This window comes from Salvia miltiorrhiza, chromosome 1, assembly GCF_028751815.1.
Source record: "Salvia miltiorrhiza cultivar Shanhuang (shh) chromosome 1, IMPLAD_Smil_shh, whole genome shotgun sequence".
NCBI classification, from domain to species: domain Eukaryota; kingdom Viridiplantae; phylum Streptophyta; class Magnoliopsida; order Lamiales; family Lamiaceae; genus Salvia; species Salvia miltiorrhiza.
Genome location: NC_080387.1, coordinates 34229918 through 34245378, shown reverse-complemented (window position 1 = coordinate 34245378; position 15461 = coordinate 34229918). Strand labels below are relative to the sequence as shown.

Genomic DNA, 15461 nt, shown 5'->3' with positions numbered 1-15461 from the left:
AACATCACACTTCAAGTTGTCTTTAAATCAAAGACCTAAAACTTATAAAAAAAGAAATGAAATGAAAAGAATTTTTATATGCTAATACAGTTGGCCACATAATATTCACAATAGTTTCTACAAGGTCTAATTGTGTGCAGTCTATTAGTATCATCAATAGATATATGGTAGAACTTGAAAAGCAGCATGGAAGTGCTTTGAGGTGGTTGACGAGATATCTTAGAGGAACAACTGATATGAGAATCATGTTTGAGAGGCTTAAAGATGATAAACATGAGCCATTAGTTGGATTTATGGACTCTGACTTTGCTGCAAACTTAAATTCCAGGAAGTCACAAATTTGATACATATTTAAGTTGTTTGGATCTTCTATAAGTTGGAAATCGTGTCTCCGATTAGTTGTTGCCTTATCTACTATTGAGGTAGAATACATGGGACTGACTAAAGTAGTAAATGACGCAATGTGGCTCAAGGGAATCATTGAAAAGTTTGGGGTGCAACTGAAAGGTGTTAGTGTTTATTGTGTAATAAACTAGCATTGCATCTTGCAAAGTACTATATTTTTCACGAGCGGTCTAAGCACATTGATGTGGGATTATATTTCATTAAAAAAGTCGTGAACATGAATATAGTTAAGGTGGGTGTCAACTGATGATAATGCGAGTGACATGCTAACTAAGATTTTTCATGAAGAGAAATTCAACTATTGCTTATAGTAAGTGAATCTCATCTCTCATTAGAGAGACATTTTAGCTCTGCAATGGGGCAAAGTTGAGGGGAAACAATACTTGGTGTTTGTTGAAGAATTTTGTATATAAGGTGGAGATTTGTGAGTAGTGTCTATAGAAATACATCAAAAGATACAAAGGGCTTATGTGCAATTTACTAAGTTTTAAAGGATTTTCATGGAAAGGTGGTTGAGCTGTTAAAATTAACTTTTGTTAGTCTATTTGGAGCAGTTGTAGCTTATTACTTTCTTCATTTGTTTTTTCTTTTTCATATAAATATATGAGTTAGCTTATTGTATCATCAAGTGCCAATTTGTAAAGAAAAAAGGGTTTTGTAGAAGAAAGAAGAGTGAGAGAAGTGAGCTATAAGATATAAATGTTTGTTCTTGCTTTCTCATTTTCATTTTGTAAATTGTAGATCTTCATCTCAGACCAATAATTAACATCTTGTTATCCCTCAGAGTAGACGTAGGCTATGACCGAACCACATTATTTCTCATGTGCAAAGTTTCACAGTTTGTTTCATGTAACACGTTAGGATTCTCTGGAGTTTCGTACATTGACGTTTGGTCCTGAAATTGGTTTACTAATAAATTCAAAAATCAAAATTTTTGTTTTCTATAGGATTTAAATCAGAACCATTAATTCATCCAACAAAGTGATAAATTCACCATAGATCTCCATGTTCTAAGGATTGAAAATAGCTCATATATATATATATACATACATACATACATACACACACACACATATATATATATAGGGTCAGCTTCAATGGAGACCACTTCCCTATATAGAGAATAGAGACCAAATCAGAGCCATTGATCTCATCAAAATCAATGAATCAGATTAATCCGAATTCTTCAAGTTCAGGAAATCCCGTAAATTCCTCATTTTTCAATTATGGGAACCAACGAACATTATTATGAACTTACGAACATACTAATGTTTGTCGATGTGTTCGTATAAAAAATAAATGAATATACTAATGTTCGTCGATATGTTCGTATAAAAACAAATGAACATACAAATAAACATACTTATGTTCGTAAATTCATAATAATGTTCGTTGGTTCCCAGAATTGGAAAGTGAGGAATTTATAGGATTTCCTAAACTTGAAGAATTCGGATGAATCTGATTCATTGATTTTGGTGAGATCAATGACTCTGATTTGGTCTTCATTCTCTATATAGGGGAGTGGTCTCCATTGAACTCTTCCCTATATATATATGTGTGTGTATATATATATATATATATATATATATATATATATATATATATATATATATATATATATGAGAGGACTAAAATAAGTACACTTCTTAAGATATAAAATAAGAATCATTTTCAGCCCTTAGATAATCAAGATCTACGGTTGATTCGTAACCCTGTTGGATGGATTTATGGTCCTGAGTTCGAATCCAAAAGGTAGCAAAAAATTATTTTTCACAATTCATACATTTATACAGCGAATACATATGTGTTCTACATAAAATTCATACATTAAAAATTGCTCTTATTTCTTATTTTAAGATGTGTTCTCGAGGTAGCCTACCCCTATATATATATATATATATATATATATATATATAGTTTATATTTTAGAATGAATTTCTAATTTAGTGTGTGTGTGTGTGTGTGTGTGTGTGTGTGTGTATGGAGAATTGAAGATCAAACAAGAATTGACAAATATTGTGAGAAATGAGAATGAATTTGTAACATAAGATTTTCGAATTCTATAGTTGATATTTATCTAGAAGAGACGAAAATTTACCTGGGTTCAAATTCTGGAGAGAGCAAAAATTTTGTCAACTAATTAAATATCGTTATTAAGTCATTACAAGCAGTTTATGCAATATTATATACTGATTTATTCATTATTTCCATTTTTCATGAAAAAGAACATTACCATATATATTTATCAAATAAAAAGTTGACTCAAATAAATTCTTCATTTAACTTAAAAACTCCTAATCGATTGCATTGAACATATAAAGTATATGCACTTATATATATAAAGTATTTGTATTTTCGTGGTTCTCTGTTTAAATCTCATAAGCGGCACAATTTCAAGAGTTATAGAATTTTTTGGGATAGTAACTTAGGTTGATTTGGAAATTAGGACAATAACTTTTAGATTGGTAAAAATAGGACACTAATTAATAAGTGTTGCACCCGCAGGACATTTCTCGGTCAATTATCGAATTTTCGGACTTTCCCACATGGACCAAGCATATGACATCCTATTTTGAGCCGTAAAAATGACGTGCTTGCCACATAATCAACCCCTCCGTGAGGGTTGTCATGTGCTTGGTCCGTGCAAAAAAGTCCCAAAATTCAATAATTGACCCATAAATGTCCTGCGGGTGCAACGCTTATTAATTAGTGTCCTATTTTTATAAGTCCGAAAGTTATTGTTCTAATTTCCAAATCAACCTAAGTTATTGTCCTAAAAAACTGTCTGACTCCAATTTCAATGCAGTCACAAGATTACAAAAGTAAGTAAATATAATTATTTTACAAAATAAATACAAAATTCATAATTTTGATATTACAATATTTTTTTAATATAATCCAATCCTTCCAAATAAAATAGAAATAAAGAAAGACCATAGACGTGTCTCGATCTGGACTAGTAGTCAATCCCTGCCCTCGTGCAAATTATGTAACTTTTGTACTTGGAAAGTGCAAGAGGCGGGGGACAACAACTCCTAAAATTATTACAAAAATGTTGGGGGACAACTTCTCCTAAAATTATTACACAAATGCATTTATTTTCAATTATAAGAAAGAAATAGATTTTATTTATTACTGTATATAACGTATATTGATATAATAAAAAAATTTAAGTAGATCGTGCGTAAAATTTGGGCAATATATTTTTCTTAAGTAAGATATAATTTTATATATAAGAAAAAGTATTACTAATTTTATCAATTTTTTTTTAAATAAGATAAATATACTATCATTCAAAGTTAATAAAATATAAAAACTATGATCTTTACTTTAAATAATAAATTTATAGAGCCAATATATGAAATTGGCCACTTTATAATAGTAAATTAAAATTTATTCACACATTATAAAAAATTTAAAATTTGACCAGTTTTTAAGCCTAAAATACCCCTAGGATTAAACAAACACAGCAATTTTCTTCTTTGCTCTCATCTCTCACATATCTGCTCTCATCTCTGCGACTCTCACAGGCCACACACTCTTTCTCTCTCATGCATACCTTATGCCATACAATGGAGATAACGTGGAGGAAAATTCTTCCGCGTTTCATGCCTCAACATCGTTGATGCGGGTGACTCGGACATCAAGTCGTTACCCAGTAAACATTGAGAAGAGATAGTTTGTCTTGTATTTGCTTTCTATTTCAATAATAGGTAAAAGCGAAAAATGATACTGTTAATGTTTGTTGTGTAGTGAGAGAGAGAGAGCACATATGGTGTGATTTGAGAAAAAAAATTAAACTCTGTTTGATTTTAATAGAAAAAAACATACAGGCGATGAGGAAATTAACGTGGATTTAATCAAATATGTGAGATTGCCAACTGTCAATTATTGTTGAGGTGAGTTCGTGTTGTTAATATTATTCAATTCACAATCAATTCGATGAATTATCAACTGAATAGCTAGTATTGGTTGTGAATTCGAGTTTTAAAATTTGAATTCACAACTAAAAATAGTGTCAGTCGTGAATTCGAGTTTTAAAGCTTGATATTGCAATTAGAAATAACGTTACTCGTGAATTTGAGTTTTAAACTTTGAATTCACGATCAACACTGTTTCTAGTTATGAATTCAAATTTTAAAGCTCAAATTCACAACCAACACTAGCTATTCGGTCGTGAATTCGAGTTTAAAGTTTGAATTGACAATTAAAATTAGTGTTAGTTGTGAATTCGAGCTTTAAAGTTAGAATTCAAAACTAAAAATGATCTTGACTGTGAATTCGAATTCAATTAATATTTATTATGTGAAAAGTAAAATGATAAATATATTCAATTTTTAAATTTTTTATCTTGATAAATAATTTTTATTTTCACTATTTCAAAATGATTATTTTCAAAACCCACTCAAATTTATATCTCACTATCTTTTTCTCCAATTTGAAAGAATAGAAAACCAGCACACTTCAAATGAAAAACTCAATCGAGTGACAATATAAATATATAAGAGCATCCGCAATGGGGGTTCCTTGATAGCCCTACTTGATAGTGTTTGTGTTATTGAGTAGGTAGTGCTGCATTGTGGTTCCTTGATAGCCTACTTGATAATATTAGTTTTGATTTTATGTTTTTCATTTAAATTTTATTGCATAATTTAAATAAAATATTTTTGTAATAGTTAAATATGCCATTAAACATAAAATTTAAAATTACCTAAAACATAAAAAAAAAATTACATAAAAATTTAAAATTACCTAAAACATAATAAAAAATTACATAAAAATTTAAAAACATCTAAAACATAAAATAAAGCCTAGGATAGACCACGACGCCTGAGCACGTCGGCGACCATGGACGCGTGCAATGCACGTTGTGCGTCCGTCATGTGCGTCGTATCCGTGTTCAGGAGCTGCATATCGAGCTCCCTCTCCCTGATATCGTTCCTCCGCTGGTACTGGGCGGTGAATGCCCTCATCTGCTCGTCGGTCCTGTCCAACCTCTCCACTATTTCCGGTGGAGGATCCGAGCTCGTATGCGACGCTGATGCCTTCCCTTTCCCCTTCGCCGCCTTGTTGCCAATGGGCCGGGCAGAAGAGATCTCCTCGCCCGACGCCGAGGTGGTGAAGCCGCCCTCTTCCGTAGTCTTTGTCCTCTTGGAGGCATGCACGTCTCCAAGGAGGTACATCGACTTGAACATGGGATGGTTCCGGAGAACTCTCCACGCGTTCCAGAAATTGAAGGAGGCCCTGTGTGGGCTTCATATCATCCGAATGACCGGACGGCCAATTGTTGCGCGTCTCCACCCAAACAGCTTCCCAGATACGCACATCCGCGCTCACCCGGGACCAGTGGCCTTGAAGTTGCTTGATCTTAAGGTCGACGCCGAGGATGGGGTTCACACGTTGGCGGATCCGGCCCCAATACGTCTCTCCCTTCTGATCCGTCCCATGGATCGAGTCGTTGGTCTCCTCCGCCCAAATTTGGACGATGAGATCCGTATGCTTGGGAAGGTAAGTATGACGGTACCTAGCTGGAGTGTCGTGCTTGCTTTTGGTGGCCATTTCCTTCCTCCGACCGCCTTTCTTTGGTGGGGAGACACTCTGTTGTGCATTGACCGGTTCCTCCTCGGGCGGGCTCTCCTCCAAGTTGATTCCTCCCATATCGGGATGATAATCGGAGGAGAGATTGGGGCACCAATTTGGATCGTAGAAAGGGTTGCGTGGATCCATGACGGAGAAAATTGTATTGTTGATAAATGGAGGAGAAGAAAATTGGAGAAGAAGAGTTGTGAAGATGGTGGGGAGAAGTTGGGGTTTTTTAAAGAGGAGAAGAAGGAAAAAAAAAATTGAAAACGGTCGGTCAAAAGTGCGCAAATCGAGGAGGTGCAGTCAAAATTCGAATAAAATTCGAATTTTCAAATTTTTCCTTTTTTTTTTTAATTGGGCGCGTGCATTGCACGCGCCATCACTTCCCCCCTTCGAGCATACTCAAAGACTTGAGTATGCCTCGAGTATCTCCACGCCGCAACGCCCTCCTCGACGCCACCCATCTCCTCGAGGAGCCCATCGAGTACCCGCGTTGTGGGTGCTCTAATACTCCCTCCGTCCACGAAAGAACTTCCTATATTTTCTTTTTGGGACGTCCACGAAAGAACTTCCTACCTATTTTTGGACTATACCCCACCACTTATAATCCTCTTACTTTTCACTTTTCACAACTCCCAATATTAATTATAACACCTTTTCACCACTCCCAATACACTCAACTACCTTTTATCCACTCTCAATACACTCAACAATATTTTTTCTTAAAATCCGTGCCACTTCCTCCTAGGAAGTTCTTTCATGGACGGAGGGAGTACTACTTACTAGATAGCCACATAGACACTCTTCCACTTAGGGCTGAGCATAAACCGAACCGGACCGAAAAAACCGACTGAACCAACCATTTTTGGTTCGGTTTGGTTTTTGAATTTTTGGGTCGGTTTTCGGTTCGGTTCTGAGATCTGAAAACCGATGAGGTATCGGTTCGGTTTCGGTTTTCCCTCCATGGTTCGGTTGAGAACAGAACCGAACCGATATATATATATATATATTATTAAATATATTATTTAATACATATAATAGTATGAATAATATACTGAAAATTAAAAACCCTATAGAACTCTTAACACCCCAGCCGCCCGCTGCACTTCACTTTCACTCTTCCACTTCAATCACCCACCTGCCGCAACCCTAGCAGCCTGTCACCACCTCCCCCCTGGCGCTACCTCCTCCCCGGCGACTAGCAGCAAGCCACCGTGCGGTCCGCGCTAGCCCGCGTCGAGCCGTCAACGCAGCAGCAGCAGACATGCGTCAGGCGCGACCTCCGCTAGAATCTCCTCCGCCGGACTGCTGCCACCTCCCCGCCGACGACTAGCAATAGGCCACCTCCCTTGATTTTATTAAAGGTATGCTAATTTTGGGTTTGAAATTGTTATGTTGATTTTGCTTTCCAATGATTTTATTCTAATTTTTTTTAGATGCTACGAGATTATATGATCTTAGATCTGAAACTTAGGTATAGTTTTATGTTGATTTTGGGTTTGAAATTGTTATGTTGTTTGCTGATTTTGAAGGAATAGTTGCTGATTTTTGGGTCTGAAAGGATGAGTAACCATTTAGCAAAGGCGGTTCGGTTCGGTTACCGACCGAAACCGATCGGTTTCGGCCGGTTCAGTTGTGGTCGGTTTTTAGTCTTCAAGCGGTTCGGTTCGGTTCGGTTCATCTTCTTCCAAGTTCGGGTTCGGTTTCGGTTTTACTAAATAGGGTCGGTTCGGTTCGGTTTTGAACCGATGCTCAGCCCTACTTCCACTGTCATGTTGTAGTTATTTCAATCTTATAATTTATTTCAATAGTACGTATACACACAAACACGAATAAAAAAATAATAATAAAAAGAAAATATATACGTAAATTCATAAAGAAAATAGAAGATTTTTTGAAGTTCGTCACCATTTTAATTTGCATAACAATTAGCATCGGAATTTGTCCTGTAACTTCCTGCCTTTCAATAAAAGTTTTTATGTACCATTTGGTTGGTATGTTTCTCCAAAAGTAGCATAAAATTTAAATGATTCAAAATTAATTAAAAAATTTAAGTAATACTATAAATAAAAAAATTGACTTCGAGGACCAAGTCGTGATAGCAATTGCTCTACTATAGAAGATGACAAGATAAAAAAAAAATTGGGAAAAGGGTTCTGTTATGTCAGTATACAACCTTCCACACAAAGGCATATCTATATTTTTATCGTTTTAATCTTAATTTCAACTAAAACCAAATTAATGTTGACCTATACGTAACCCTAGACCTAGAGTCAAGCACGAGGTGTAGCTCTCTCGAAATTTGCATTTACACTCACATCTTGAAATGATAATTGTTGCAATTGAGTGCCGTTATAACTTACAATTGCACAAAGTCAAATACTTTAATAGGGTTTAATCAGTCCAATCTATTTAATTAATTAAGCACTTTCAATTTATTTTGCCTCTCTTATAGTATTTTATAGAGTTTATTTAGATGTTTCTTAGTTTAACGATCTCTTTTCGAGTTTCGTGCCCTTAGTCTGCGTTTTGTGCTCTCAAGGGATTCTATTTTCTTTTTCTTTTATAATAAACCTTAATTTAATAATAGAGTTTATTTAGAGAGTTTTTCATAAATACTAGTAATACATATGTGAGTTTCTTTTCGCCGTGACAAGATTGATAGACATTTTTTCATGCACCAAAATTGGATTGACGCCTTACTAGATTCGTATTTTACTTTTTAATATACTACTGGACAAACACATACATATTCGTGGATATTTACAAATTTATTGTTCTATAAATTCATGCCTTGTACAAGTGGAGTTTACATATAATTGAGATCTACCGGTTAGGAAAAAAAAATGAAAAAGAAAAGTAAAAAAAAAATAATACTACTATTTTGAAAGAAAAAAGGTAAAATAATCGCATATTAACGAACAACTGTTTATCTTACATATCGTCGGCCTTAATTAATAGAGGCACATTTCAATCGGATGAGATCTAGTATCCCACAATTTTATGTGTGCCACTGTGTCCCATGTTTATATTTATTATTCTAAAAATATTTTTTATAAAAATAAAATTTATTATAATACTATGAATTATATTTAATTTTTATTTCAAAAAATTAAATTTTTTAAAAAGTATATACTATGACTTTGAATTTATCAACTTATTATTAGCTAATAAAAGTGAAATTAAATGATAAAAAATAATTATATACCCTAGATTGATGGAATAAACCCTAGTTAATAATCACAAAATTAAACTAAAGCATATAAAGTTGAAATTGAAGAAAATATATATAAGAAATTAAATAAAATTGAAAGTGAGACACAAAGTGGGACATAAAGTGTGGTACACTAAATCTCATTCCCATTTCAATCGGATGAGATCTAGTATCCCACAATTTTATGTGTGCCACTGTGTCCCATGTTTATATTTATTATTCTAAAAATATTTTTTATAAAAATAAAATTTATTATAATACTATGAATTATATTTAATTTTTATTTCAAAAAATTAAATTTTTTAAAAAGTATATACTATGACTTTGAATTTATCAACTTATTATTAGCTAATAAAAGTGAAATTAAATGATAAAAAATAATTATATACCCTAGATTGATGGAATAAACCCTAGTTAATAATCACAAAATTAAACTAAAGCATATAAAGTTGAAATTGAAGAAAATATATATAAGAAATTAAATAAAATTGAAAGTGAGACACAAAGTGGGACATAAAGTGTGGTACACTAAATCTCATTCCCATTTCAATCGGATGAGATCTAGTATCCCACAATTTTATGTGTGCCACTGTGTCCCATGTTTATATTTATTATTCTAAAAATATTTTTTATAAAAATAAAATTTATTATAATACTATGAATTATATTTAATTTTTATTTCAAAAAATTAAATTTTTTAAAAAGTATATACTATGACTTTGAATTTATCAACTTATTATTAGCTAATAAAAGTGAAATTAAATGATAAAAAATAATTATATACCCTAGATTGATGGAATAAACCCTAGTTAATAATCACAAAATTAAACTAAAGCATATAAAGTTGAAATTGAAGAAAATATATATAAGAAATTAAATAAAATTGAAAGTGAGACACAAAGTGGGACATAAAGTGTGGTACACTAAATCTCATTCCCATTTCAATCGGATGAGATCTAGTATCCCACAATTTTATGTGTGCCACTGTGTCCCATGTTTATATTTATTATTCTAAAAATATTTTTTATAAAAATAAAATTTATTATAATACTATGAATTATATTTAATTTTTATTTCAAAAAATTAAATTTTTTAAAAAGTATATACTATGACTTTGAATTTATCAACTTATTATTAGCTAATAAAAGTGAAATTAAATGATAAAAAATAATTATATACCCTAGATTGATGGAATAAACCCTAGTTAATAATCACAAAATTAAACTAAAGCATATAAAGTTGAAATTGAAGAAAATATATATAAGAAATTAAATAAAATTGAAAGTGAGACACAAAGTGGGACATAAAGTGTGGTACACTAAATCTCATTCCCATTTCAATCGGATGAGATCTAGTATCCCACAATTTTATGTGTGCCACTGTGTCCCATGTTTATATTTATTATTCTAAAAATATTTTTTATAAAAATAAAATTTATTATAATACTATGAATTATATTTAATTTTTATTTCAAAAAATTAAATTTTTTAAAAAGTATATATACTATGACTTTGAATTTATCAACTTATTATTAGCTAATAAAAGTGAAATTAAATGATAAAAAATAATTATATACCCTAGATTGATGGAATAAACCCTAGTTAATAATCACAAAATTAAACTAAAGCATATAAAGTTGAAATTGAAGAAAATATATATAAGAAATTAAATAAAATTGAAAGTGAGACACAAAGTGGGACATAAAGTGTGGTACACTAAATCTCATTCCCATTTCAATCGGATGAGATCTAGTATCCCACAATTTTATGTGTGCCACTGTGTCCCATGTTTATATTTATTATTCTAAAAATATTTTTTATAAAAATAAAATTTATTATAATACTATGAATTATATTTAATTTTTATTTCAAAAAATTAAATTTTTTAAAAAGTATATATACTATGACTTTGAATTTATCAACTTATTATTAGCTAATAAAAGTGAAATTAAATGATAAAAAATAATTATATACCCTAGATTGATGGAATAAACCCTAGTTAATAATCACAAAATTAAACTAAAGCATATAAAGTTGAAATTGAAGAAAATATATATAAGAAATTAAATAAAATTGAAAGTGAGACACAAAGTGGGACATAAAGTGTGGTACACTAAATCTCATTCCCATTTCAATCGGATGAGATCTAGTATCCCACAATTTTATGTGTGCCACTGTGTCCCATGTTTATATTTATTATTCTAAAAATATTTTTTATAAAAATAAAATTTATTATAATACTATGAATTATATTTAATTTTTATTTCAAAAAATTAAATTTTTTAAAAAGTATATATACTATGACTTTGAATTTATCAACTTATTATTAGCTAATAAAAGTGAAATTAAATGATAAAAAATAATTATATACCCTAGATTGATGGAATAAACCCTAGTTAATAATCACAAAATTAAACTAAAGCATATAAAGTTGAAATTGAAGAAAATATATATAAGAAATTAAATAAAATTGAAAGTGAGACACAAAGTGGGACATAAAGTGTGGTACACTAAATCTCATTCCCATTTCAATCGGATGAGATCTAGTATCCCACAATTTTATGTGTGCCACTGTGTCCCATGTTTATATTTATTATTCTAAAAATATTTTTTATAAAAATAAAATTTATTATAATACTATGAATTATATTTAATTTTTATTTCAAAAAATTAAATTTTTTAAAAAGTATATATACTATGACTTTGAATTTATCAACTTATTATTAGCTAATAAAAGTGAAATTAAATGATAAAAAATAATTATATACCCTAGATTGATGGAATAAACCCTAGTTAATAATCACAAAATTAAACTAAAGCATATAAAGTTGAAATTGAAGAAAATATATATAAGAAATTAAATAAAATTGAAAGTGAGACACAAAGTGGGACATAAAGTGTGGTACACTAAATCTCATTCCCATTTCAATCGGATGAGATCTAGTATCCCACAATTTTATGTGTGCCACTGTGTCCCATGTTTATATTTATTATTCTAAAAATATTTTTTATAAAAATAAAATTTATTATAATACTATGAATTATATTTAATTTTTATTTCAAAAAATTAAAATTTTTAAAAAGTATATACTATGACTTTGAATTTATCAACTTATTATTAGCTAATAAAAGTGAAATTAAATGATAAAAAATAATTATATACCCTAGATTGATGGAATAAACCCTAGTTAATAATCACAAAATTAAACTAAAGCATATAAAGTTGAAATTGAAGAAAATATATATAAGAAATTAAATAAAATTGAAAGTGAGACACAAAGTGGGACATAAAGTGTGGTACACTAAATCTCATTCCCATTTCAATCGGATGAGATCTAGTATCCCACAATTTTATGTGTGCCACTGTGTCCCATGTTTATATTTATTATTCTAAAAATATTTTTTATAAAAATAAAATTTATTATAATACTATGAATTATATTTAATTTTTATTTCAAAAAATTAAATTTTTTAAAAAGTATATACTATGACTTTGAATTTATCAACTTATTATTAGCTAATAAAAGTGAAATTAAATGATAAAAAATAATTATATACCCTAGATTGATGGAATAAACCCTAGTTAATAATCACAAAATTAAACTAAAGCATATAAAGTTGAAATTGAAGAAAATATATATAAGAAATTAAATAAAATTGAAAGTGAGACACAAAGTGGGACATAAAGTGTGGTACACTAAATCTCATTCCTCAATTTATACCCCACCTTTTCCTTTTCCTTTTTTTGAGGGGTACCTTTTCCTTTTCCTGGATTGGTCGAGATGGGATCCTCTGTCCCACAATATTGTGTGTACCACGTGTACCACTCTTCATTTCTTTATTTTATAAATTGTTTTTTATAAAAATAAAAATTATTATATTATTATAAACTCTAATTAGTATTTATTATTGAAAAATTAAAATTTAAAAAATTATATACCCTAACTTTGAATTAATGAACCCAAATAATCTATTATTAATTCAAATAAATATAAAAAAATAATTATAAACCCTAAATGGATGAGTGAACCCTTGTTAATTATCTTTATAATATATAAAAGCATAATAAATTAAAATGAAAAAAAAATAATTTATAAATATAAAGAAATGAAGAGTGGTACACGTGGTACACACTATATTTTGGGACAGAGGATCCCATTTGGGATTGGTCTATAATATTAAAAAGATAACTTTAATTTGAAATTAATTTAAATTAAATTTAGCAACAATTTTATTATTACAAATAATATCAATTTTCTTAGGAGTTCATTTCAACAATTAATTATATTATTTAACTATTAATTTTTTTCCCATTGCAGTCTATTTTTTCGCTTATTTCTACGGCAATTTAGTTATTTTTTCTTACCACTCTAAAATGCTCATCTTTCCCCCTCAATATTATCCTTTATTTATTTCCTTTATGGTGTTAGTTTTTTCTTTTAAAAAATCGTATAATTTGACTAATGATAAAATACTAATATGCATATAAAATTAGTTATCATGATAAGAGTGGTAATTTTATATGTATTATGCTAAAAATAAATTTGAAATAAAAATGTTATTGAATCAGAAGTTTCAAACTAAAATTTTCATTTATTTTTGCAGTCGAAATAAATTATTTTGCTCGATTGAAAATAAAAATAACTTGAATTACATGTATATTGTAATATATACAAATTTAAATGTTTTAATTATACGCTTTTAGATTTAAATACTATTGTTCTAATAATTAAGACACACTAACTAATTTTACTCAATATTCATATATATATATATATATATATATATATATATATATATATATAATATTTAAATTGATAAGTGATTATGAGATTTTATTTAAATATTTGTAATAAAATTATATTTTTTATATGATAATTGAGTTATTTTTTGCTTTTTATATAAAAATAGTATAAAAATATTCTTCATGCATTGCACAAATATAAATGCTACTTTAATATAAATTCATAAAAACAGTTAATGCCATCAACTTATAACTTGCCTTATAAATTATATCATCACTACAAACACAATTATTTTATACTCAGGATGCTATGATGGAAAAGAAGAGAAAATATATATTTTTTCACCAATTTTCCACCATTTTCACATATTTATAATGGAAAGTTTTCTTCGAACAGTGGAGTAGCTCATTCTCACTCCTTTTCTCTCCAATATACAAGAATTTGAGTGTGAGACAAGGCAAATTAATTCCTATTGCTTTAAGCCAACCCGCATTTCCCTCAAATTCTGTCGAGCAGAAAATGAAAAATCAGTTGACATCTCCGGCAGGTGAGGCCTCCGGCGCACTAGTAGGGCGGCGGTCGAACGCCCTCGAGCTCCCTGACACCACATAAACCCGACACAAACACATTTCATGCCGCAACTGCAGAAAAAAGAAGAAGAATATATGATGATCAAAAGTTGTGTTGTAAATTTATATAAAGAAGAAAATGAAGGCGTACGTACGATGGGCATGGAAGTGGTTCGATCTTGTTGAATAGCCCTATATTCATTCATTTTCCACACAGTCTTCCTCCCCGTGGGCGCCCTCCCCTTGTAGAACACCATGCTCTTCTTCACGCCGATCACCTTGTTCTCCGACGAGTACACGTGGCTGGGCGACCCCGTCGCCTTCCAGTAGCCCGACGCCGTCGTGCGCCTCGGCCGCCCCCCGTGCACCTCCCTCTCCTGCCGCGGCATGAAGAAGAACCACTGCTCCGTGTCCCCGTCGCACAGCTCCCCGCAATGCGCTATCACAAAACAGTACTCATCAATTAATTATTATTTCATGATTAATCACAACCTAGCTACCTACTTACTTGGGAGTTGCCACGGATCCAGCTCGTAGATGTCGAGGATTGGTATCACACGATGAATATTGTTGCTACTTTTATCTTCTTCCACCTCCAGTTTGTTGTGAAGATAGAATGAGATGAGTTCCTCTTCCGTTGGGAAAAAACGAAATCCAGTAGTTGTCATTTCTTCCATTTTTCTTTTTTTGGGTAGTGTATGCTTTTTGGGTGTAGTAGACAATTAATGTGGGGGTTGTGGTGATCACTCATGAGTTATTAAATAGGTGGGATTAATTCCGTGTTAAATTGGAAAATATGGAGATAGTGAATCTTTGCACGCGGTGTCGCAGAGAAAATACACATACTTTTGTCCAATCATATTATTTTATTTTGGGAGAAAATGGTTTCTCATAATATAATGAACTGGTCAACTTTAATATTATACCCCACTTACTTAGGAATTGG

The 15461-nt window shown here is 30.7% G+C and overlaps 1 protein-coding gene across 1 annotated transcript; it reads right to left on the bottom strand.

The window, feature by feature from the left end:
- Positions 1-14182: 14182 nt before the first annotated feature.
- LOC131021729 (NAC domain-containing protein 90-like) lies at positions 14183-15248 on the bottom strand. The gene is made up of 3 exons (XM_057951010.1): positions 15024-15248; positions 14671-14954; positions 14183-14587 (listed from the first exon to the last, which is right to left on the bottom strand). The coding sequence occupies exons 1-3, from the start codon at positions 15190-15192 to the stop codon at positions 14474-14476; spliced, it is 567 nt and encodes a 188-aa protein (XP_057806993.1). The 5' UTR covers positions 15193-15248; the 3' UTR covers positions 14183-14473.
- Positions 15249-15461: the final 213 nt, after the last annotated feature.

What these genes read in the sequence shown, in the direction of transcription:
- LOC131021729 (XM_057951010.1), bottom strand. Translation starts at nt 15,192, where the DNA reads ATGGAAGAAATGACAACTACTGGATTTCGTTTTTTCCCAACGGAAGAG. An exon ending in GGATCCGTGGCAACTCCCAA is followed by an intron (nt 14,955 to 15,023) that starts GTAAGTAGGTAG and finishes GTTTTGTGATAG; the next exon opens with CGCATTGCGGGGAGCTGTGC. An exon ending in GAACCACTTCCATGCCCATC is followed by an intron (nt 14,588 to 14,670) that starts GTACGTACGCCT and finishes TTTTTTCTGCAG; the next exon opens with TTGCGGCATGAAATGTGTTT.